Below are 26,831 nucleotides of genomic sequence, written 5' to 3' on the forward strand. Positions count from 1 at the left end.
CAAATAATAATAGTAATAATACTATATACATAGTAAACAGCTGTTTCAGAGAGATGGGGTCAAGCCCAGAAACCAGTTCTCCAGCATTTATAGATTCTAAAAAGTATTTTAGAATCTAAGGTGGGGAGGTGGGGAGAGGAAAGGAAGGGGAAAAAAAGAAATTTACATGATAATTTTATTATCTATTTAAAAATAAAAAAAATATATTTATTATTTTATGTATTTAACATATATATATAATTATCTATTTAAAATTAAAATATTATATATTTAAAAGGAATAGGAAATTGCACATAATCATTTCATATGCAATCTTTTTTTCTTCATTATACTTTGTAATGAAAATGTTTGTTTTATTCCATAAATTAAAAAATATTTAAAAAGAGAATATGCTTTTAAGTTAGTTATATAAAAGAAATAATCTGTATAAGCTATTATAGGTATAAAACATATATATATATAAAACCTCCTAATGACTGGCCAAAAAAAATTCAACTATTTGAATTAAGTTGAGCTTGAAACACTTATAAAAACCTAATTCTGGCAGATAATAGAGAATTCAAGACTTAAAGACAACTTTCTCCTGCTATATCATTTAGATATACAGAATAAAATGGGGCAAAATATTAAGTATTATGTATGATTAAATTTTTATTTCATTGAATTCTCTCATTTGATCTCATCTTCCAACTTCCTCATGAAGATTATAAAAAGATCCTGTAATTTCCTCAACTTGGTAACTCCCTTTACTAATCTTTAATGACAACCTCTTTATGGCATAGTAGGTAAATTATCCAGTTGTCCAGGATACATGGAGATTCAGTTAAGTCTCCAGGATAAAGCTAGAAAATGTCAAAGAAAGGAGTTGAACCAAGATTTTACAGATGTAAAATTCTAATATGTTGTGGTGCACTTATCATAACAATTATCTATGTAAGGAAACTCATTTTCCTCTTGCTCAAATATATCAGCAAAGCAATCCACCTTTGTTATTGACTGATATGCATAGTAAAAACTGAAATGTAAAGAATAATAATCTTGCCTCTTTAACTTATCTCTTGTTGGAGTTCAAATTCATTTGAAGCTAAGCTTTTAAAAAATGTGAGGAATATATGTGTATCTAAACACTAAACTAGATAGCTATTGGATCCCAGTTCAATAAATCCAGTTTCTTCTGGATTATCTGTTATATAATTATAATGCACACAATAATTTTATTAATGAATCCTTATTGATTTTATGTCCACCACCCCATATTGAGTACTATAGATAAGGCAGAGAATATTTAACCATGGCTCTAAGAGGCTTTACTGTTAAGTGGTAACAGAAGATATTCACCAAAAAAATCAAAATAATTCATATGTACTACTTTCCTGAGAGGGCATTTCAAAGGAGTTGGATATTATCCTAAGGGAAGATTTGTGCAGAGAAAATTACTTTCAATTATGTCTTTATATATATATATATATATATATATATATAGAGAGAGAGAGAGAGAGAGAGAGAGAGAGAGAGAGTGGTTTGGGGGATAGCAGGGAGTAGATTCAACAGGACAGAAAAAATGGGGGATGCTGTGGGGCTGAAGAACCAATGATAGAACAAGAAGTAGAGTTAAAAAATAAAATAAAATACAAAAAAAAAAACCCAAGAAATAAGATTATAGGAATAGCCATACTTACATAAAGTGTGAATGTATGTGTTCGTATGTATGTGTATGTATCTATTTGTTTCTCTATATGTGTGTGTGGACTTATATATGTGTATGTGTATTTGATATATACACACAGAATTCCAGTTCTGTCACAGATACTTCCTAGCTCTGTGACACTAGGCAAGTCACTTAGCTTCTATATAAAGTTTCCTCATTTAAAAATGAGGATAATAATAACATCTTATCCACCCTTCCCTGGACTATCAGGATTATCACGAGCACAAAATAAGATGGTATTTATAAAGCACTTTGCAATCTTAAAATATTACCAAAACCAAAAAACAAGCAAACAAAAAACCTAACTCTAGTTGGCTAGCTACCTAGTAGTAATAGTAACAGTAGTTATAGTAGAAGTAGTATACTTTTATTAAATTGATCTTTATTTAATGATAAGAACATATGGTGAAAGCTGGTAGAGGCTAAGAAACTCAATGATGAAACATGAGCTATGATATTAAGGCTTGAGGATCCTCTTCCTTTTGTATTACCACAGTGGTACCTGAGTTAATCTGTTGTTCTAGGTCTAGAGTCTTATTGTTTTAGGATCAACATACAATGTGCACAAAAATTCTGAAACTCAGCAGTGAAAAGAGTTATGATCAGACAACTGAATTACTTCAGTTAAGTAGTTAAATCTACTACTTATTTCTAGGCTCTTCACAATACCCAGAAGTGGACACTGGGCATGCATAACAAACAGGATATGAATAAGGATATTGAGACCAGATAGAAAAAAAGCCTTACTGAAGAAAAAAGAAGCAGCATAATATGATCAGTAAAGTAAGATTAATCTGTCTCCTAGCTTTCCTGTTGATTCATTTCTTGATTATGATAGAGAATAACAAATTATTTTTACCACTGGTTTTTTTTAAGGAGTAAGAATATTCTCATTTGCAATTATTTGTATAATTGGTATTATCACCCTCAAAGTGACCTTAGTGAAACAAAAAGATATGGTAACAAGAGGCTGAATCTACTATGAGATCTATATTCAAATATTACTGAATAACCCCAACATATTTTTGGCTAAAGAAGAAATAGAGAATTATCTTTTTTTTTTCTTTTAAATTATTAAGAGTCCATAGGAAAGTGACTTGTTGAAACTATTTGAGAAAAAACATCATTCTCCTTATGAAATCTCTATTTGAGTAATTTAAGTCTTAGACCTTAATTTTAATTGCTTTAGTTTGGATTTGTGCCCACCGGCTATATTTAAAGCTTTGTGATCAAAACCAGAACCACTGATTTCCTGAGGGCACTCAATGAATATTCCAACATATGTTTCTAGAACTGGAATTAGGAATAAGAAAAGATCCATACTCCAAACCGCTTTCTCCAATTGATTCTATTCAAAACTCAATTGCTGACATTACAGAAGATCTTGTGTCCTATGGCTGCATTCTTTTGGTCATCTCACCTCACAATTTAAACATTGTGTTTAAAACAATGAGGAATGTAGCTACTGGAGTGGCATCTGAGGACAAAAATCCATACCATCACTGTTGATTTTCCGTGACAGAGTGAGGAAAAAAGCCATAGTGAGCATGATTTGGCAGAAACATAGCAAATCTGTGGATTAGCAATGATAGCTGGCAGAGATAGTGCTTTAAATTCTAGAATGCACTTTACATAGATTATCTCATCTGATCTACACAACAACCCTATGAGAAAGGTTCTACTAGGCATATGCTGGGAAATGTTTTAGAACCAGCCTTCTAAGAAAAAAAGTATACATATACTTCTATACTTTAATTTACATTATTAATAGTTTGTCCACTCTTCTTAAATTCACTAAATCAACAACAAAAAATTAATCCCTAATTTATGGTATTTTCTGATTTACAAGTTGTAAATGCTGATAATTTAGCAACCATTTCTAGCTAATATGAGCTAGTTCCAGTGCACCCCCAAGTGCTATTATTATTATCTCCATTTTAGAGATGAAAAATTGAGCCTGAGAGAGGTTAAGTGATTTGCTTAGAATAAGACAACTGGTTAGTGTCCAAAAACAGGATTCAAAATAAGATTTTTCTGACTCCAGATCCCACATTCCATTCTTTATCATGGTGTTTTACTGCATCAATTAATGATTAGAAAAGAAGTTTGGGGAAATGTCAAGCCATTTTCCATTTTTCATGCCCTCATTTCTAATTGAAGTCATCTCAAAATATCACAAAGAAAAAAAGAATTACGCACATTGTCTAAGTTAATTCAAAATGAGGGCATGAAAAATTCCAGAGATCCTTGTATGATGGGTTTTCTTATATTTTAGCCAAGGAATTGGTTGGAGGATATGAATTATCAATCATTTACCCTCCTTGCACAATGGTATACTCAAATATCCCATGTAGAGTCACAACTTTTTGGAAAAAAGTACGTACTCTGCTTATGGAGAAGACCATTCCAGGCTTGCCAGAGCAGACTCCCATAAAGCAGTGGCGGAACTGCCAATAGAAAAGGTGTTCACAGATGAATGTAATGAGACTGAGGGCCATGGCTGCCCCCAGCATGTAGAAGACACCTGCCATGTTGTCAATATCCAGCTGGCTGCTCATGACCTCATTCTTTTCATTGTGGCAAATGCCAGTAAGCCAGAGAGCTTCCAGTTCTTCCATCTCCCCTAGAGACAAGCAGAGATGGGTATTAGGGAATGGGAGCAAAGGAAGGAGATTGTGAGAAAACAGAAAATTAGAGCATAAAGGAAAAAGAATAAAATTTATGAAACAAAATAAAATCAAGAGAGAAAATGAGCAGTGTTTTTTTTCATTATAATATATTCATTTATCCATGCATACATTTATTAAATAATTACTGATCACACATTGTATACAAAGCAGTACATACAAAAAGGCGTAAGTTGTAGTTTCAGCTTTTAAAAGCGCAAAATTCAGAAGAGTAGATAAGACATATACTTTAAAAGCATAAATTTTAGAGGGGTAAATAAGACATATATAAGAATAACAACAATGCAAGTCAGTAAATTACAATAGGGAAGGAATGCTTATTCCCATCTGGAGGTTGTATTGAAGCTATTTCTTTAAGGATAGAGTCTGTCTGTCTGTCTGTCTCTCTCTCTTTTTCTCCTCTTTCTCTAATATATGTTAATCTCTAATATATATATATATATATATATATATATGCACACATACAGAAATGTGTGTGTTTATGTCTGTCTCTCTTCTCTCTAATATATATATGTATATATATGTGTTTGTGTGTGTGAAAATATATACGTACATACAGATATATGTGTGTATTTATGGAGAGAGAGAGAGAGAGAGAGACAGAGAGAGAGAGAGAGAGAGAGAGAGAGAGAGAGAGAGAGAGAGAGAGAGAGAGAGAGAGAGAGAAATGGGTACTAGAATTGGGAGGATATTCTGAATAGAAGGAAAAGTATGAGAAAAGTTAGAGAAATGGGGAAGGGAAAAGCATTTCTGAGAATCAATGACTTTATCACTTCATCTGGAATGGGTACATTGTATAGAGAAGTTAGAGAAGGTAATAATGGAAAGGCTGGTAAAGACCAATTTTTATAGGGTTTTTAATACCATATTACAACATTTGGACTGATTTCTCCAGGCAACGAGGAGCTTTTAAAGGAATGAGATGATCAATGTTTTATAATTCTTAGCCTGGTGATGGTGAATAAGATAAATTATAAAGGAAGGGATGGAAGCCAGAATTTACTTAAGAGTTCATTACCTCTTAGGTCCCAGCATAACCTAAGAAAATCCTAAAAATAAGGATTATGGCTGTAGTGATGAAAACAAAGGGGCCAATGTGAGAATAATTGTAGAAGAAAAGAAGGGAAAGCTACAGGGGAAAGTCAAATGTAATTGTAAGGTTTCTGGACTGAATGAATAGGAAAATAGCACTATCCTTAGAGCAACTGGTTCAAGATGAATTAAAGAATCACCAAATCTTAGAGTTGTAAACAACTTTAGAGATCATCTTCTGCAAGCTCTCTCCCAATTCATGAGTCTCCTTTATAATGTCTGACAGATAGACATATAGCATGCGCACGCACACACACACACACAAACACACACATAGGGGATGGAATTACTTAACATTTTTTTCCTTTTAAAAATTATGATTTAATTTTTCCTTCCCTATACTCCACCCCTTAATCCTGGTGAGCCTTCATTTATTAATAACTTTTTTATTTTCAAAACATATGAAAAGATAATTTTCAACATTTATCCTTACAAAATTTTGTGTTCCAAATTTTCCTCCTCACCTACACAGCAAGTAATCCAATATAATGAGCCTTCATTTCTAAGAAATGAATACAGTCAAAGGTATGGACATGAGAACATACTCCATTGTAAGAAAGAAAGAAAGAAAGAAAGAAAGAAAGAAAGAAAGAAAGAAAGAAAGAAAGAAAGAAAGAAAGAAAGAAGGAAAGAAAGAAAGAAAGAAAGAAAGAAAGAAAGAAAGAAAGAAAGAAAGAAAGAAAGAAAGAAAGAAAGAAAAAAGGAAAAAAAGCCTGTAACTCTGTTGTTTAAAATTAAAAAGAGGTGGAAATTCTTCCCAATATTGTACTGAAATCTGTCTCACTATTATTTCCACACAGTGTTTCTATCTCTGTTCTGTGGATGTGATTAATTCAATTATATTGAGTTTAAGGGGTTGGCAGGACATCCAAGTGGAGATATGTAGTAGGCACTTGGAGATGTGAAGCCATAGGCCAGAGAATGAAGTCAAACATACTTTTCAGAAGCATTCTGGTTGAGGCAATAGCTTTTTCCTTTATCTAAAACTGCTGATCAGGCTGGACTCATTCCCAATTCTCTTTTAGGAGAGGAATAAAAAAGGAAATAAGTGCTCTCAAGAGGATTTTAGGCTTACTGTTTTTGTAGTAAAAACATGCTCTTTAGGGATAAAGGTGAATCAGCATTGAAAAATAAAATGTGAACACAATCTCATCCTTTCTCCATCTCAACACTTCTCAGATATAGCTCTGGTGTTTTTGGTTCTTCATATATGAAATACAGAAAACATAAAAGCAAAGATAAAAGGTGACTTGGAATTCACTACTTTGCCCTAAACTTTGCCCTTTGTCCTAAATAATTTCATGAGCTTGTCCCATAGCCTATAGTTTGTTTAAACACTTGAGCTTTCTGACTTAGTATTTCTGAATTTTCTGTCATTTGTTATACCATTCCTGCAACCTTCCTGTACACAGGGATTCCTTTATTACCTTTAAGTGACAATTTATTCTGCATTGCAATTAGAAGAGTATTTATACCAAAACCATCAACAATAACAACAACAGCAAATGTCACCCCAAAACACAATCCAAGTTGATCCTAGATAAATTTTTATTTATAGTTCAAATTTTCATTCTTCCAACTGTAGAATGGTGATGCAAGTAGATTCTTAAAAAGTTGCTTTTCTGATTCTTGTCAGAATAATAAACAAGGCAGGTTCTTCCATAAACAGAGCAGCTATCTACTTTAGCCATCTTTCCCCCTTTTTATTCTGAAGATTTCACCCTGTGTGTACAATGTCCATCCAAAGTTGAATATTATTCTGGCATGATTTTTATTTCCACAATCCACTAGGTGGTCATAGGTATTTTCCACTATCAATCAGGTCAGAATGGGCAGGAAAAGCAGGGAAAGCTGAGATCTGATTGACCATCATGTATATATTAAGAGATACTTTCCTGTTTCTTAACTCACCATCTCCAAAGAGCTGCAGAATGGCAAGATCCACCTGGCGCTTCCATCCGGAATCTTTCTGGATAGCAATGCCATAGCCAGTAGAAGCAAATACCTTTCCACTACCAATAGTCACCAGCTTGCAACCCTCATCTCTGCCTGCCATATAGTTCAGGACTGCGGCATCATAGATGAAGGCATCTAGCTTCCTGAGTGGGGTAAAGAACAAAGAGAATCCAAAAGCAAAACTTCAGTACACCGTTCCAACAGAATTTAAATTAACGTGAATATAGAACTTTGTTCCCAAAGATACAAGATTCCAGATACAAGATACAAGATATAAATCTATACAGAAAGAGGTAATTTTTGTGAAAGAAAGTCTCAGTCTTTTCCCAAATATAAATGGTAAAGTGATGTGGATTTGTCTTTATGTTTTGTTTTGTTTCAAAAGGAGAAACCTCTATGGGGAAAAAAAGGATTCAAAATCACAAATAATCAGTAAAATAAAATTCAAAACAATTCACATCAAAATTGCAAATACGGGGTGAGGCTAAAATGGAAAAATGCAAATGAGCAATTCTGAGAGAAAATATGTATATTAGTTCACCGTTAGAAGAGTTGTGCATTGGTACCACCATTAGGGAAGCAATATGGCTGTATGAACATGCTTAAGTCTCAATTATTCCAGGCAATTTTTTTGGCTTATATTTAACTGATAAGCTATAGGTATATATTGATGAAATGGATTTTTTAGTAATCCACAGGCATTAATTAAGCAACTCAATACAACAGTGCCATAGACAACAATAAAAAGACCTACTTTCAAAACCACCATTAGGTAAGCAAATTCTTTTTTTTTAAACTGTTCATCTTTGATCCAGGAATTCTACTACAAAATTTATTAATGCTCTCCCCTTCAACAAGGAAGTCATGAATAGAGAAAAACATTGCAATGGTACTGTTTTTAATGGGAAAAAATTGGAAACAAAATATGTTCCTGATAATTAGAAAATGATTATCAGAAATATGGTATGTGTATGTAATGGGATAGTAGTTAAGGCACATATAGAACAATAAAATGTGAAAAATTAAAACAGATACACAAAGATATAAATTAACTAATGTGGAATGAAGAAAAATACAAAATGAATATAAATATATAAATCAACATATATTAAGACAACAAAAAAGTTAAATTCAATGGACAATGTTGGTATTATTACCCTGTTAAAGTTAAATTTACAATCTTCCATTCTTTTAACAAAAGATAAATTACTATTTTGGAAATAAGGTTTCTGGGAGGGAGCTCTTACCCTGTCTTCAGAGAGAGCAGTGCATCGTCCACACCCTTCTGGTTGAATTTCCCCATGTAGGTATGCATTTCAAGATAATTATTGCGAATGTTCCTCTCTGTGCTACCATTGGGCACAGTCCCAAATCGGAAGGGGGGTGAGAAGTCATTCGGTCTCTGGAACTGGAAAAAGGAAAAAAGAAGAAAATTTTGAGTGAATATGAAGAAAAAATGTTATTTATGAGTTTACAATGAAGAACATTTAGCTGAAATTTGCCACAACATATTGTTTTTGTTTAAAAATGACAACATATATCTGAAAATAAAATTTAATTAAGTAGACCAATATTTATTAAATGCCAGCTACATGCTGGCAATGTAGTAGGTAGGCACAATAATTTGACACTTTACTCTAATGCTTTACTACCTTTTTCTCATTGGCTTTCATGGATTCAATTTATGTATAAAACATTAAAGAAATATAAATGGAGAAGAAGAAAGGATTCATGAAAGAGACTTGACTGACACTCCTGATTAGTGGGTATGGTTGGATGAAGAAGACTGAGAAAGAATAGTCAGGTAGGAATACTTGGAATATTGTATTAGTGTCTTAATTTTCCCATATTTCTTCCAATATCCAACATCCTTTTTTTTTGGGGGGGGGGAGAGGGGTGTCATTTTAGCCACTCTTATAGGTGTGAGGTGATACCTAAGAGCTGTTTTAATTACATTTCTCTGATCCATAGTAATTTAGAGTGCTTCTTTTCATATGACTATAGATATCTTTGATTTCTCTGTCTAAAAATTCCCTGTTGCTATCTTTTGATCATTTATCAATTGGGGAATAACATGTATTTTTATAAATTTGACTGAGTTCTCCATATACTTGAAAAATGAGGCCTTTCTCAGAGACACTTGTTGTGAAAATGTTTTCCCAACTTTCCACTGTCCTTATAATTTTGATTTCATTGATTTTATTTGCACAAAAACTTTAATTTTATATAATCAAAATTATCTAATTTACATTTTATAATGATTTCTATATCTTCTTTGGTACCAGATCCTTCCTTTATCCATAAATCTAACAGATAATTTTATATACTTTTGGGATTAACTGTTCTTTAAATGTTTGGTTAGTTATCTTTTTCCATTTTCTGGGTGAATTCATTCCATTAACATTTACAGTTATGATAACTAATTGCATTCCCCTTCATGCTATTTTCCTGTGTTTTCCTCTTTTTTTTCCCCAATTCTTTCTTTCTTCATTTGTTTTACTTTTGATCACTACCTTCTCAAAAATACCTACCCTTTTTATCAGTCCACACTTTCCCTTTTATTATCCCCATCCCTTTTTAATTCCTTATAGGGTAAGATAAATTTCCATATCTAACTTGGTGCATATGTGCTATTTCTTCTCTGAGCCAATTCTCATAATAAGCCTTGCCCTTGACTCCCTCTACTCCATCTTTTCCTTCCATTCTTTCATGCCTGTTTTATGTGCATTCATAATTCCTTCCATTCACCCCACCCCCCCTTTTTTTTTTATTTTAGTGCAATTTTCTTTCTCACCCCTTTGTTTTTTCAGGGGAGGGAATATAATCCCATCAAAATTGCTTTGTACACACCCACTGTCTACAGATACTTCTTTTAATTGCTCTTATAGTAATAAAGTTCTTAAGAGTTACACATGTTATTTTGCCTTATAGAAATAAACAGTTTCTACTTATTGAATTTCTTATGTTTTCTCTTTCTTGTCTCTTTTTTACCTTTTTATGTTCCCTTGATTGTTGTATTTGGAGGTCAAATTTTTCTATTCCTCTCTGGTCTTTTAGTTAGAAATGCTTGAAAGTCTTCTATTTTGTTAAACATCCATCTTTTCCCCAGTGAAAGATCTTACTCATTTTTACTGGATAGGTGATTTTTGGTCACAATATTAATTTCTTTGCCTTCTGTATAATACATTACAAGCCCTCTGGGTATTTTTTTAATACAAAAGCTGCCAAATCTTCTCTAATCCTGACTGTAGCTCCATGAAATTTGCACTATGTCTTTTGTGGCTGCTTGCAATAATTTTTTCCCCCCTAATTTGTGAGCTTTGAAATTTGGCTCTTATATTTGGGGGAATTTTCTCTTTGGGATCTTTTTAGTTGGTGTTGGGTGGATTCTTTTAATTTCTTTCTTGACCTCTGGTTTTAATATATCAGAACAGTTTTCTTTGATAATTTCTTGAAAGACATAGCCCAGAGCTCTATTTTATGATGGCTTTCAGGTAGCCCAATAATTCTTATATTTTCTCTCCTGGATTTATGTTCTAATTCAATTGTTTTCCCAATGAAAAATTTAAATTTTCTTCTATTAAAAAAACTTCTTTGATTTTATTTTATCACATTTCAATGTCTTATAGAGTCACTAGTTTTCATTTATTCTATTTTTCTTCAGAAATTATTTTCTTCACTGAGCTTTTATTCTTGCCTTTCCATTTGACCAATTCTGTTTTTTAGAGAACTCTTTTCTTTGTTAAATTATGGTGTATCTTTTCTTGATGTTATTGACTCTTTTATGAGTCTTTTATATTATCTCATTTCATTTCCCAATTTTTCTCATTATTTAATTTTATTTTTTAAAATAATAGCTTTTTATTTTCAAAATATGTACAAAGATAGTTTTCAACATTCATCCTTGCAAAACCTTGTATTTCAAAATTTTCTCCCTCCCTTCTCCCATTCCCTGTCCTACACAGCAAAGTCATCCAATATATATTAAACAAATGCAATTCTTCTATACATATTTCCACATTTATCATGCTGCACACACACACACAAAATTAGATCAAAAAGGAAAAGAATGAGAAAGAATAAAAGCAATCTAATTTGCTTTTTAAAATACTTTTTAAGCTTTTCCAGGAATTCTTTTTTGGGCTTGAGATTAAATTACTTTTTTTTCAGGCTTCACGTGTATTCATTTTAACACTATTGTCCTATTCTATGTTTATGTTTTGATCCTTCCTATCAGCATAGTTACTTTCTGTAGTCAAGCTTTTTTTTTTTTTTTTTTTTTTTTCAATTTTGTTTTTATGTGAGAATTGGGCTCTGGTCTGCACTGTCCCAAGCTTTTTGTGCCAGAGCTCTGGGTCTCACTGCTGGCTTTCACTGGGTCTCATGGATTAACTGCTTGCTTTCTCTGAATGACAGGTTTTTCTTTTCATTTGAACTGGGGTTTGAGGCCTTTCTAAGTATGACTCCCCTGAGTTTGGGGTTTACCTGCTGATCTGCTTCAGGGATGGAACCTTGCAGTTGAATTTCTAAGGTAAGATTCTTTCTGGTACCTGGAGCTGGAGAAGAGATCTTGTTTCTGGTCTGCCCAAGGGAGTGATGTCCTTCTGCTGTGTTGTTATAGAAACATAGCAACTTTCTGTTGGAAGGCCCTGGGGATGGGTCTCACTGTTGGTCAACACCAGATGGGGCTTCACTACTAGTCAGCAATGGGGTCTAGGCCTGGATGGTGGCCTTTGCTGGAAATGGGGTATTGCTATGCTGCACAAATGGCTCACTTGACTAAGGAGCTGCTGTTTTGCAGAAGTATAAGGTCTTGTTTGTGGATTGCTCCAGTCTTGGAACCTTGTAATGGTATCCCTGCTGTAAGGCTGGCTGCTGCTGATGCTCTTGGACCTCAATCCCCTCCCAACCCAGTGAGATAGATTTTTTTCCTACTGGGCTGGTAAGCTGATTTTCTACTCATAGATCAATTCAGGGACAGTTTTCAAGTTGTTTGGAGGGGAATTTGGAAGGACTGTGGAGAGTTCCTTCTTTATTATTCTGTCATTTTGGCATCAGAAGATTCCCCCCCCCCCAAAAAAAATGAACACAACAGCCTTAGATCTGTCAATGTTATTTGCATGTTACTTTATATCTTACTCTTCTCCATGTAATCTATAATACAGCAACACTGGTCTTTTCATTTCTCAAAAGAAATACTTCATTTCTGGATTTTGGGAATTTTCACTGCTGTTACCCATGTCTGAAATTCTCTTCATCCTCATCTACACATCTTGGTATCCTTTACTCTCTTCAAATAAAATCTCACATTGTTTTAAGAAGCCTTTTATCACTCACTCCACTTTATCCCATATGTTTTGTTTGCATATAATTCTTTCCATACTGTTTTCCCCATTAGACTGTGGGCTCTTGAAAGGAGGGATTGTTGGGCGGATGGGATAAAATGGTATGGGTTTTCTTTATATGTCTAGCACTTAGAACAGTATAGATGCTTTATAAATGCTTCATCATTTGACCTATTTTTTACATTGTTTTTAGTGTATAAGTAGTTCTCTTCATTCTATTTACTTTACGCTTCCAATGTTCTCTAATTTTTGAATGTTCTCTAAAAACTATGATTTTCATCATCTCTTAATGTTCAGTAGTATTTTGTTACAATCATTATATCAGAAAATTATTACATTCCATTCATCTATTTTTAATTGATGGGCACCTCCTCAGTTTCTAACTCTTTGCTTCTTTTTTAAACATATTTTTTATTTATTTTGTTAAATATTTCCCAATTACATATAAAAAATTAACATTCATTTTTAAATGAGTTCCAAATTCTCTCTCTCCCACCTATTCTCACTTCAATTTGATATTAATTATACATTTAAGTCATGCAAACATATTTCCAAATTAGTCATTTTTAAAGAAAATACACACACAAAAATAAAATTTTAAAAGGTATGTTTCCATCTATAGAGAGCATCGATCAGTTCTCTTTCTGGAAGAGGGTAATATTTTTCATCATTTCCTTTGGAATTGTCTTGGATCATTTTCTTGATCAGAATAGCTAATTCTTTCATAGTTGGTCATCCTCACAATATTACTATTACTGTGTACAATGTTCTCCTGTTTCTGCTCACTTCACTTTGTATAAGGTCATATACCTTCCCAGGTTTTTCTGAAACTATCCTCCTTATTTCTTATATTATTATAGTGATTTATCACAATCATATACCACAACTTGTTCAGCCTTTCCTCTATAAATGGGCATCCCCTCAATTTCTAATTCTTTAGCACCACAAAAAGAGCTGCTATAAACATCTTTGCACAAAAAGTTTTTTCTCCTTTTCTTTGACCTCTTTAGAATACAGACCCAGCAGCAATATTGCTAGGTGAACAGTAAGTATTTCACAGTTTAATAGCTATTGGGCATAGTTTCAAACTGTTCTGCAAAATGGTTGGATCAGTTCACAACTCCACCAATGATACATAAATGTCTCAGTTTTCCCACATACCCTTTTCTGTTGGAATGTTAATTTGTCCCCAGAACAGTATTATCCCTCAGAACTGACAATATAGCAAGATCATAAGGTCACAGAGCAGAGATGGAAGAGACTTAGCTATTATTTGATGCATCTTCTTCCCTTTCCCATAGAAGATGAGGAAACCAAAACTCAGAGAGGCTATGGCATGCTTCAGGCACACAGGTAGTAACTATGAAGTGTGGAGGATAGGAGGGGTCAAAATTTAATTTTTTTAAACTATAGAACCAATGTTCTTTCTAGATTTATGGTTTTGGTAAATTCATTCTATCTCTATGTATCTATTTATCTAAAAGTATCTATTTATCTAAACAGATAAAGAATCATAGTTCTTCTGGGTTCTCAATTTGATTCTCCATCATTTCATATAAATCTTCTCATATTTCTCTGATTTCCTCATCTTTTACTACACAATAAAATGAACTAGAAAAGTAAATGGCAAACTAATGCAGCCTCTTTGTAAAAAACAACAACAACAACAACAACAACTCCAAAACAAAAAATAATACAAAGAACACCTCCTCTCCCTATAAGGTCATGGAGAATCAGATGCAATTGAAATGATTAAAAAATTTCTGTGACATTTACATACCATGGTTATGTATGGTATGTTATGGTATGGTTATGGTATGTAACTCAATCAGTGATACACTCTCTCACTAATTCTTTATTTCAAAGCACTAGAGGTGTTTAGCCAAGAGAAGAGAAGACTTAGGGGAGACGAGATAATTATCCTTTGGTGTCCAGGCAACCCAAGACACAAGGATCTGGAGGAACTTGTTGTATCCTTCCAATTAGACTCTATGCAGGACATCAAGATGATTTCACAGTGAAAGAGCACTGAATTTGGAGTCGGAACACAGTGATTTAAACCCTGGCTCTGCCACTTAATATCTGTGTAATCATGGACACATCGCTAATTATTGATTTTAAAAAGAATTGCTATACTTTATACATATGACTCTTTTCTTTCTTTGATCTCTTTGAAGTATAAATCTAGGAGTGCTATTGCTGGATCAAAGAATATGTAAAGTTTAGTGACTTTCTGGGAATATTTCCAAATTGCTTTCTGGATGGCTAGACCAATTCATATCTCTACCAACAATGTTTTTCCTTTTTGTTTTTTTCACAGACCCTCTAATATTTGTCACTTTTTTTTTGTCAATTTCTGCCAATCTGATAAGTATAAGATGAAACATCACAGTTGCTTTGATTTGTATTTATCAAATGATTAGTTACTTGAAACATTTTTTCATATGCTTGTGGTTAGCTTGCATTTCTTCCTCTGAACACTGCCTATTCATATTCTTTGTCCATTTATCAATTAGTGAATAACTTTTAGACTTATGAATTTTAATTGGTTCTTAGAGTTAGACCTTTATCTGAAAAATGATTATAAATTTTTTCCCAGTTACCTGTCTTCTTTCTAATTTTAATTGCCTTGTTTTCATTTGTGCAAGACAATTTTCATTTTATGCAATCAAAATTTTCCATTTTATCCTATGTGATTCTATGTGTATCTCATTTTTTTTGTCTCTCCATCTATGTTTCTCTGTCCCTCTGTCTCTGTTGGTTTGTCTATCTGTCCCTCTTGTTTAGTCATGATATTTCTGCTAATCATTGATACAAAAGGGAATATTCTTCCAACAAAGTCTAATTTATAGCTGAATCATAGATTCTATTCAGTGAGTAATATGATACTGTGCTGATAAGGTAGCATATTGTTATTTTGGAAGGCCTTGAATGCCAAGCAATAATTTGAACTCTCCTTTTTGAAGGAGAAACCACTGAAAGTTTTTGAAAAGAGAAGCATGATCATTTATATGCATAAAGAGGATATTTCTGACTTAGTTGTTTGTACTTCATATGTGAGCATTTATAGTTAAACTAGTGTATAAATGTATGCTTCAATTATTTAATGGATGTACTTGTTCTGACTCCTTACCTTAGATTTTGAACTCACTGAAGGCAGAGACTGCATTTAGTGTGATTCTCAATATATTACTCATGTTCTTTTTCTCCAATAACAAAAATACAAACCAGCACAAAATTAGAGCTGGAAGCAACTTTAGAGACCATTTTGCCCAGCTCCCTCAATTTATGATGGAGGAAATTGGAAAGTTACATGATTTGCCTAAGGATAATAAGTATCAGAGAGAAAAATCTGAACTGGGATCTTTGACTTCAGACCCAAAGCACTGTCACACCTATTCTCTAATCACACTAGATAACAAGAGTGTTTACTGATTTTTGTTTAAAGTTATTATACAGTTACTTTTAAAATACTAGAAAGATGACCAAAGGAATAAAGGGTGTCTTCAAGTTAGGACATTTTCTTCCATGCAGAATGATGCTTGAATTTAGAATAATATTAATTTTTTAAAATGTCTCTGTCAGACTTGTATCTAAAAGACAGAGTGTGGTACTAATATTTTTTCTTCCACACTAAAGTAGTGATCAAGGAACAAAATCTAGGGTGAAAAGTGTAGGCTGAAAATTTCTGACAACAAGACACTTAACATAACCATCAAAGTTTTCCTAAGACTGAAAAATCTTTTCCCCTACTTTGTGCCTCAAATAGGCAGTTACTTCTGTCTGGTCAAATTGAAATCAGAAGTACATATGCTTTCTCCTTTAAAACTCCCAGCCCCAACTATATCACTAAGTTTTCAATAGCTACAAGAACAACAAACACAAATATATCATAAATCAATAACTGCCACCAGAATTTTAAAATGTTCAACTTTCTTAAGGTTTGTTGAACCTCAGGTCTGACTTTAAGAGTCACCTAATATTGCTAACCATGTAATTCTGGAGGTATGTGGGAAAGAATGAAAAATAAAATCTTCCAAATCCCTTGATGATTACAAGAAATGTTTTTGTAATAAAACTCACCCAGCTTGTGAGGTATAAAATGTCATATATTTAACCCTGAGTTGTGATCAATATGCTCTGGGGTTTTGAGAAACAGTAAAAATTAACCCTGTTAAGGACTAGGCTGGCTAAAAATCCACCAACTAAGGAAGACCCTGAAGAACAACTTAAACATAACAAAACAAAATGCAGTGTGAAGTATAAGGATTGGAGAATAGGAACTCATTCTGTTTTTAAAATGGATAAAATTACAAAGCACTTCTAGCTGACTGTCTTTCGTTCATTACAGGAGAAAAATAAAAATGATGTTTTGTTTTTCTCTGACACAAAATTAAGGAAACAGCTAAAACCATAACTGCTCTATGAGAGGTAAGAAAGAAGAGGAAGAAAAAAATGGAAGATCCAGAACAGGATAGAATTCAACACAAAAATTCATTTTGAGACATATAAGCTAAAGTTGAAGGAATTTAAAGGATTGGTTCAGTTACACAGCTAGCTACTACCTTAGATGGGACAAGAATTCAATTCTTTTAATTTTCAGTTCAATATCTGTGCTTCATCCTCCTTGAAATACTGACAGAGTTGTACTTGTATAGAAGCATCCCCTGCTTAGCCAAGCAAGTGAGGCAACATGGTAAATCAGGGCTAAATATCATGTGTAAGCACATAGGTCTATTGCCCTTTCTCAAAGGAGTGCTACCTTCCAAAGCCCTCCCCTTTGAATCTAACACACATCTTAAAGCAATTACCATAAGCACATACTTTTGCAAGGGTCAGACATTCACAGAATGTTAAGAGAACTGTAATCTCACTTCATCCTCCTGGCAGACAGTAGGGAATAGGAATTCAAATCTGTGCTATTCACAATCCCCAAGACAGCACCATGTTGCCCTAAAGGAGAATCAGTATTTCCAATCACACAAAGGACTGGAAGTCCATACATCTGGAATAAGGAATCCATACAAGTAAAATAATTTCTCTTAAAAGAGAAGGGTATCAATTGGTACATTTCTTTTTTCTTATTTCTTCTTTCCTCATACACAGAATAAAATTCGTTGTAATTCTGGGTGAAGAAAAATCCAAAGAATCTGTTTCTCTGTCCCTCTATCTCTTTCCTTTTCTTTCCTTTCTCTCTTCCTCCCTCCTTTCATCTCCCTCCCTCCCTCCCTTCTTCTTTCCCTCCTCTCCTTCTTTTCTTCCTTCCTTTCTCCCTTTCTCCCTCCTTCCCTCCTTTTCTCCCTCCCTCCCTACCTCTCTTCCTTCCTTTTCTCTCCTTTCCTTCTTTTTCCCTTCCTTCCTTCCTCCCTCCCTCCCTACCTCTCTTTCTTCCTTCCTTTTCTCCCTTCTTTCCTTCTTTTCTCTCTTCTTCCCTTCTTCCCTCCCTTCTTCCTTCCCTCTCTCTCTTTCTTCCTTCCTTCCTTCCTTCCTTTCTTCCTTCCTTCCTTCCTTCCTTCCTTCCTTCCTTCCTTCCTTCCTGTCCTAAGTTAGGAGATGGGTGGGAAGGAGGATTCAAATCCTGTTTAAGGAGCAATTCATGGACTTTGTAAGACTCTTGAAGGCCGGAAGATAGGACTGGGTTTGTTAGCCAATTGCTGAAGCTTCACTTCAGCAAACTAGTAAAAGATCTGGAGGTCCAGTTTTGTGGAACAAATATATGCTAACATTAGCAAACCCCTCCCCTATGCACCTTGGCACAGCCAGGGAAGCTAGCAAACTCCATTCCCAGGAGCCACTATGTGATTCAATGCCAGTCCCAAATGGTCACGCATCCAGAAAACAGACCACTATGGGCTACAGAGGCCAGGACTGCGCTAGTGGCCAGTTCTTCCTGTTTCAGCATAGCTTGGGAGGCAGGTGACCTCTGGACACCACACCACCAGGTACATCAGCACAGCTTGGGGCAAGCAGGTGATTTTCACCTGCCAAACTACCATATGCTTCAGTGTAGTCTTTGGGAAATGCAGCAAATCTCATACATTGCCATTGGGACTCTAGATTAGTATCAGGTAAGCTGTGAGACCCCTACAGCTTCTAGTAGCAACATCTACCCCCTCTTCTACCTCCTTAGGATAGCACTAGAGAAAAGGGGCCCTATGGACCTCTGGACAACATCATAGCAACATCAGGTAAATAGTCAGGGCCTGCAGCCACTGGCACAAGGAGCCAGAGACTGTACTCCCTCCACTGGGAGTCAGAGCTCAAATTTAAAAGAAAGGAAAAAAAAGGAAAGAAAAGAAAAGAAAGAAAACAAACAAAAACAAGGAAAAAGGAATCTGAGCATAGAAAGTTATTATGGTGACATTGAAGACCAAGACACAAACTGAGAAGAGGACAAAAATTTTACAAAACTCAAAGAAATATAAGAAATGGTTCCAAACCTAGAAAAAAAATTCTCAAAATGGAGTTTAAAAATCATATAAGAGAGGAAGAAGATAATCAATTGCTTGGGAATATAGCCCCAAACCTACAGTCAGCTTCTAGAAAGGCTAAATATTACTAGGAGACTAACTGGCATGAGTTTGATGGTCACCAGGTACCCTGAAACAAAGCTAACAAGGACATTAAAGAGAATTCTAAAGGGCACAGATTAGGGTTATAGGTTTACTTGTCAAATGGACTTATTGAGCCTAAAAAGAAATGACTTAGTGAGCACATGACAGTTGTACATAAGTAGTTCATGGATTGTAATAAAAGAGAGATGTTGTTCTATTGGCAAGGAAGTCAGTGAGGCTTGATCTTGGGAAAAACTTGCTAAATGGTGAGTTCTACCTTTTTTGAGATTTCATACAAAGGCTGGATGAATACTTTATTCATATTACTTAGGGGATTCTTTTCATATATGTAATATATGTATATTCCTTTCAACTTTCAAATTCTATATTTCTATCATAATTTTGTAAGCATGGAACCCAGTAAGCATGCAACTATATAATGCAGAGTGCTACATAAATGGAATAGATAGTAAATTCTATAAGATTTTAAGGTAGGAAAGGGGGAAAAGTCATTTCTAATTTAGTCATTCATAGGAAGTTAGTTTGAGTTTGCATAAATAGGATTGGGAATGGAAAAAGATAAAGTAGCCTGTTATCATTCGGAAGTCATAATGGTGAGAATCTTTATCCTTTTAAGGCTTCCCTCCCTTCTCCCCCAGGGTGGAGATATCTTTGTGATGATTTATGTTTGATATCATCTCTGGAGAGACAAGTGATATGATTATTCTAAAGTTAAAAAGTCTGGGCATCAGAGTTTGAATCAAAGCAAAATGTAAACTTAAAAAAAAAAAAAGTTAAATAAGTCTCCAAAGTCTTTGTTCTGACCACTAGCTACACTACTTCATTCTTAGGGAGGCATACAATCCTAATGAGGCTAATTAGAATCAGATGATATAATGTCAGTTGGCATGGAAAAATTGATGAATTGGGATGAGCCAAGAGCTACTAAGAATTACCTTCTTGAGTTGTGAGACTTTTTTAAAGAACACATTCTTTGTACTCAGTCTTAGTCAAATCAGAATGCACAGATGAGAACCCACTAACAGTGTGACCTTGTAGAGACTGAATATTGTACATCTTGTATGAAGAGAATCTTTATGAGATACAGAATCTAGAAGCTTTTGTCTTCAAAGCTTGACAATGCTTTAATAAATATTCATTCCTTTACTCCTAGTTTTACATTTGAATTACAACAAAAAGAATCAATGCAGTCCTCCACTCAGCCCTCCTTGGACTTACTAGCTAAGAAAAGAGATAATTCTTTGGCCTCTGCTATAACTTCTGAGGAGTTAGTAAAAACATTGGCACTCTATTGAGACTATGTTTCTGCTTAAATGATGCACCTTTTCATTTTTATAAAATACTTTATATATTATTTTTACTATTCATATTTCCTTAGAAGATATGACTAGTACCTTTTATAAATCCTATTCATGAATAACATCTCATTTAAAGTCAGTGAAATGACACAATGAATATAGAGCTGGACCTGGAGTTAGGAAGCCCTGAGTTCAAAGCTATCTTCAAGTTCTTACTAGCTGTGTGGCACTGGGTAAGTCATTTAACCTGTCTGCCTCAATTTGTTCTTCTGTAAAATGGAGATATCAATAGCACCTACTTCGTGGACTTGTTGTGAGGTTAAAATGAAATATTTATAAAATACTTTGCAAATTTTAAAATATCAAATAAATGTTAGCTATTATTTATATTACTTGATTTTCACAAGGTTCCTATAAAGTAGGCAGAAAAATAATTTTACAGACATGGAAACTAAGGCACAGTATAGTTAAATAACACCACAGTTATCATAGTAAAGTCCATTTTCTCTATCTCCTTTCCCTTCATCTTAATTGAGAAGAAAAGCGCTTTGACATAGACTATACAGCTAAAGTCATACAAAACATTTCCATACTAGTCAAGTTGCAGAAGAAAAGATAGGCCAAAAAAAAAAACCCTCAAGAATAATTTTTAAAAATTTAAAAATATGCTTCAATTTGCATTCAGACTTCATCAGTTCTTTCTGGAGATGGAGAGTATTTTTCATCATGTATCCTTTGGAATTGTCTTGGATCATTGTATTGCCAAGAAAAGCAAAGTCATTCACAGTTGGAGTATCATACGTGTTGCGGTGACTGTGTACAGTGTTGCCTGGGTTCTGCTCACTTCACTTTGCATCAGTTCATGCAAGAGCCGAATTTGTAGACTTGGTTCAAGTCCTGTCCCTGACATGTACTACCTAGGAAACTGCAGGCAAATCATCTAATCTCTAAGTTTTATAATTTCATCTTTTAAAAGGCTGTTAAGTCATTTTTCAGTTGTATTCAACTTTTTGTGACCCTATTTGGGTTTTGTTTTGTTTGTTTATTTGTTTGTTTTCTAGGGTGGTTTGCCATTTCCTTCTCCAGGTCATTTTGCAGATGAGGAAACAGATAGAGTTAAGTGAGTTGCCCAGAGTCACATAACTACTAAGGTTCTGAGGCCAGATCTGTGTTCAGGAAGATGAATCTTCAAACCCAGTACTCTATTCACTGTGACACCTTTTAAAAGGGGAAATAGATGACGATACTTCCTCATACCTATTTTACAGAGTGGTAAGACTCAAATGACATGGATATATTAAAAATGCTTTCTGTATTTTAAAGTACTACCTAAATATCAGTTATAATGTATTAGAAGAGATAAACCATGAATTTATATAGACTTGGGTTGGGCAAGAGCTTATTTATAAATAATAACACATAGATACTATCCTCTTAAATTACAGTGACCCAGGTAGAGGAACATAGCCATACTGACATAGAAGAGACATCAAATAATGAAAGTTTAAGTGAATGCTTTGGAGATATTTTATTCATTCATAGTGAATTTATCTTGCTCTCAATAAAATAAGAGAATAAATTCTAAGATGCAATTATAGTATAAGATGCAATTAATTTCCTCCCTTGGTACCCAGAAGGATGCTAACAGTACCCAACTATATATAGAAAATGAGCTGATATCCATTGGGAGAAATACTGTAGACCTCTTATAGTTGACTTGTCTTCATAGATCCCTTAGGTCACACTCTGTGTGTGAAATCTAATACTCACTCTGCATGTGAAAAGACTAATAGTCTCCTTGGCAATCAGAAGGTGAAGAGCTTACACGAAGGAATCATCTGTGGATATGGTCTGTAGCCCTAGGACATGTCATTTTTTACTCTCCATGGTCTTAATATGTATGCTACTCTGTTGCAAAATAAGTCTGGCATTATCAGCTCAGTCACAAAGGGGTGCTTGAGCTATTCTACTGGAAACTTAGAGTAACCCATACTTCTTTTTTCCCATCTTCCAGATAGGGAAATTGGGATTTTTCTGCCATTTTTCACATAAGAAAATAGAAGCATGGAGTTTTCAGTGCTGGGTCATTTAGCAAAATGGTGACAGAGAAGGGCACAGCAGCAGCATTGGTGATAACTGAAGTACTGATTCTGAAAAATCAGCAGACATCTGACATATACTCCTTATAGGAGAACTATGGACAGCATGAAACAAAGAATAGCTTAGACTAGAGGTCTCTAGTAAAAATGGATCCTGCTCTCCTATAAGGACATATAATGTTACACTTTTTACTCTTGAGGTTGAATTGTATTCAGAAGGCAATGTGAAGGTCATTTGGGAGTCAAAATACTATTTTAGTTAAGTGATTTAACTTCCCTAGGGCTCAATTTCCTTTTCTAAGAAATAAAAAAGGTTAATCTATTTAATCTCTAAAGTCCCTCCTAGCTCTAAATTTTATGAAGAGGCAAAAGTACAACAACTTCATAATAACAATGATGGGGCCAAGATGGAAACTGTGAAAGTCCTTTTACCATTGCAGATTGGCATCTTCCTTGAAACTTAAATTGATAAATCAATTAAGTATTTTTAAAAGTTGTCTATATGCCAGGTACTGGGTATGTACATACAAAGAATGACATGATCCCTACTTGCAATGAGCATATAATTTAGAGAGATGTCTAGAGCATTAAGAGGTTAAATGAATTACTCCAGATCATTTCTAGTTTGTGTCAAATGTGAGACCTGAATTAACCATTCTTGACTCCAAAGCTTAGCTCTCTATCCACTTGACCAAACTGACTCTCATAATGATGATCTTTATGTAAGAATAAAGTAATTCATTGATCTATTTTGCAACTTTGGTCATTTTTAAAGCTCAATAAATACTTCAGGGACACTAAATCAATATAATAATCATTGATTATGTAAAAGGAGGGCAAGAGAAAAATGAAAGAGTTTCTGTCCTCAGAAACTTTAACAGTCTACTGAAGCACTATGTATCCAATTAAATCAATAAAAATTTAAGGATAGTGGGACCTCTAAAAACTGAGTTTATAGAGTAAAAAAAAGTGAAATAGAGCTTTGGGGTCGGGTGGAGGACACAAGCTTGGGGATGGCAGATGGATAATGGCTCACAAAAAAAGTCTGAGGAGGAATCAGGTAGGGAAAGAGAATCAGTAGAAACCATTATCATGAAGTCAAAGGTCAAAATAGTAAATGGGAAGAGGAAATGTATGGCAGTGTCAAAAACTACAGAGAGACTTAGGATTGAGAAAAGACTACTGGACTTAACAACTAAGAGATCAACTGGTACACTGGGGGGAAAGGTTTCATTCAAGTTATGGATTTTGAAGTCAGAATTGAGAAGTGAATGGAAGGTTAGCCCAGGGAGGCAAACTGGTATAGATGACTTAAAAGATTTATTCACTCATTCAATAGCATTTTTTAAGTGTCCCCTGTATGCCAGGGATTGTGGTAGGCATTGGAGGTACAAAGACAAAATCAAATTAGTCTCTGCCCTAAAGTATGAGGAAATATAAGGACTATGGGGGAAAAACTATGGAGGAGGTCTGGTCATGTGTTTGAAAGTACCAGGTCATAGGATAAGGAAAGATTGAATAGGTGAGAGAACTACAGAGAGACAGACACAAAAAGAGAGAAGAGAAAGAAGTAGAGGGAAAATGTGATTAATGAGAATGGCAAATTCCTATATCAGGGATGTCACGGAGTGTTATTAGAGTGTCTGAATAGTTAGCTCAGCTGATTAGGAGCAATGAAAACAAGGTCACAGATTTTATTCCTGTGTTCACCATTATATTTCTCAGCCAAAGACTACAGTTCAGTTTTCAAACAAATTCATACTATTGATGAGAATCAATTCTTGGTGACACAGTAGATAGAGGACTAGATCTAGAGTCAGGAAGTCCAGAGTTCAAAGTGGGCCTCAAATACTTAACTAGCTGTGTTACATTAAGCAAATCAATTAGCCTCTATATTTTTCAGTTTTCTCATCTATAAAATGGGATAATAAAAATGAGTTGTTGTGAAGATCAAATAAGATAGGTGGAAAGGGCTTAGCATATAGTGCTACATGAATGTTTTATTGTTGTTTTTCATTCATTTCAATCTTGTCTGACTCTGTGACCCCATTTGAGGTTTTCTTGGCAAAGATACTAGAGTAGTTTGCCATTTCCTTCTCCAGCTCATTTTATAGGTAAGAAAACTGAGAAAAACAGGTTTAACTGACTTGCTCAGGATCACACAGCTAGTAAATGTTTGAGACCAGATGTGAATTTAGGAAGATGAATCTTCCTAATTCCAGGCCCAGTATTCTATCTACTATGCTCCCATCTGAAATATTATTATCATTATTGTTATTATTATCATTTTTATTACTATGAGGTCATCATCAACAATACTTTATATCAAGTACTGATTCTGTTAAGTTAATTTCTTAAAATACATTCCTAAATGTTTTAATACAAAGGGCTAAAAGTAAATTTTTGGAATGAATGAATATGTTAATTTTAAAATGAGCAATAGACAAGAAGTGCAAAAAGAATTAGCTTCTTGAGAACAGGGACTATATAATATTTGCTTTAATATAATACACTTGTTGACTAAAAAGAGGTCCAGTAAATAGATGAATTTTAGCTGATGTCATCAAGGAAGGCTTAATGGAAGAGAGAGGATTTGAGTTCACTTTGAAGGATTATTTGAAGGCCAACATGGAGAAGATGAGAAAGCAACTCACAATAGCTCAGAACAAAGAGCCAGAACATACCTAATACAATCCTGCCATTTTACACAAGGAGAAACAAAGTGCTATATTTGGTCTCATGGCTCAGATAGAACAAAGACCAGTCTGAGGATTTACAGAAAATTGGTGTTCAGGAAGCTAGTATAAGCAGGAGCGTTATGACTATGGCACAGCAAACAAGCAAACACACACACACACAAACACGAGCAACAGACACAGAAATTTAGTCATACAGGGTTAAACATTCAAAAGAGAGAGAGATGTACAGTGCAAGATCTTAAAATGTCTGCATGCTCAGTGGGGTCTAAGCAGAGAAGTTTTATACCATTAAAGTATAATGGCTTGGTTGGGATAAACAATCAATGCCGGATATAGGAGGGGGCATTATTAATAGGGCCCAGATATGGTAGAAAAGTTCCTTTGGGTAACCTATCAAAACCAAACTAAGATGAGAGAGTTTCCTAATTGGGTTCAGAAATTGGCGAGATCCAAATTCGTAATCAGAGATTTCAGAAATGCACAGTTACTGCAGTTAGCTGAGTGTCTCATCCAATCAAGAGCTATGATTGTTTATACATTTGACATAAGGTCAGGATGAATCAGGACAGTGGAAAAGTACAGGCTATATGTCATTCTTTATAGTCATTAGGACCACTTAGCCAAAGTAACTGTATATTGGAGTTCTATCACTTATTGCTACAACATCAGACAATAGTTTTTAAAAATCATAAGTATTACAATAAGGTTAAGTGAAGTGATTTCTCCAAAGTCACACAGGTAGTAAGTGGAAGAGGTGAGATCAGAACTCAATTTTCTTATTTCAAAGCTAGTGTATAGTTTAATCTAGTATATGTCTTCATAGGTGGGCATCCATCAGGACAGAAAAGTGTAGCCAGAGTGGTTTTTTTGCCAATTGCCCTCATTCTGTGTGGTTATCACACTCATTACAAAGAGATTTAGAACTGAGAAAAGACTATTGGACTTAACAATCAAGAGATCACTGGTAAACTTGGGGAGAAAAGTTTCATTCAAGTTGTGGATTTTGAAGTCAGAATTGAGAAATGAATGGAAGGTTAGCCCAGGCAGGCAAATGGTATAGATGACTTTAAAGATTTATTCACTCATTCTCCTTTCCTTCTCTTATTCTTGCTCTGAGGAAAATAATCAAAACAATACTACCGTTTATGCAGTCAATCGTATGAAAATCAAATGGCATATGGCTTCATTCATAATCTTTGTGACTGCCTAAAACAAAACTATTCCCTGGCCACTACTTCTCTAATTGGTGATTAGATAATGTTAGCTATTATAAACTCTATGAGATTAGGGATTGTATTGTAATTTTTTATTTAACTAATGCTTGGTGCCTAGATTGGTTGGTTAGGTTAAGGAGAAAAATATAAGGTAGATG

General features: G+C 34.3%; 1 protein-coding gene across 2 annotated transcripts in view; it reads right to left on the bottom strand.

Moving 5' to 3' along the window:
• GRIN2B (glutamate ionotropic receptor NMDA type subunit 2B) overlaps positions 1 to 26,831 on the bottom strand; it is a 661,880-nt gene that overhangs the window by 13,943 nt on the left and 621,106 nt on the right. For both annotated transcript variants that reach the window (XM_031938228.1, XM_031938229.1), the window contains exons 11-13: positions 8,691 to 8,851; positions 7,399 to 7,586; positions 4,093 to 4,331 (exon numbers count right to left, since the gene is read on the bottom strand). In XM_031938228.1, the coding sequence (XP_031794088.1) occupies positions 4,093 to 4,331; positions 7,399 to 7,586; positions 8,691 to 8,851 (588 nt within the window). The remainder of the gene's footprint in view (positions 1 to 4,092; positions 4,332 to 7,398; positions 7,587 to 8,690; positions 8,852 to 26,831) is intronic.

This window comes from Sarcophilus harrisii, chromosome 5 (genome assembly GCF_902635505.1).
Source record: "Sarcophilus harrisii chromosome 5, mSarHar1.11, whole genome shotgun sequence".
In the NCBI taxonomy this organism is placed as follows: domain Eukaryota; kingdom Metazoa; phylum Chordata; class Mammalia; order Dasyuromorphia; family Dasyuridae; genus Sarcophilus; species Sarcophilus harrisii.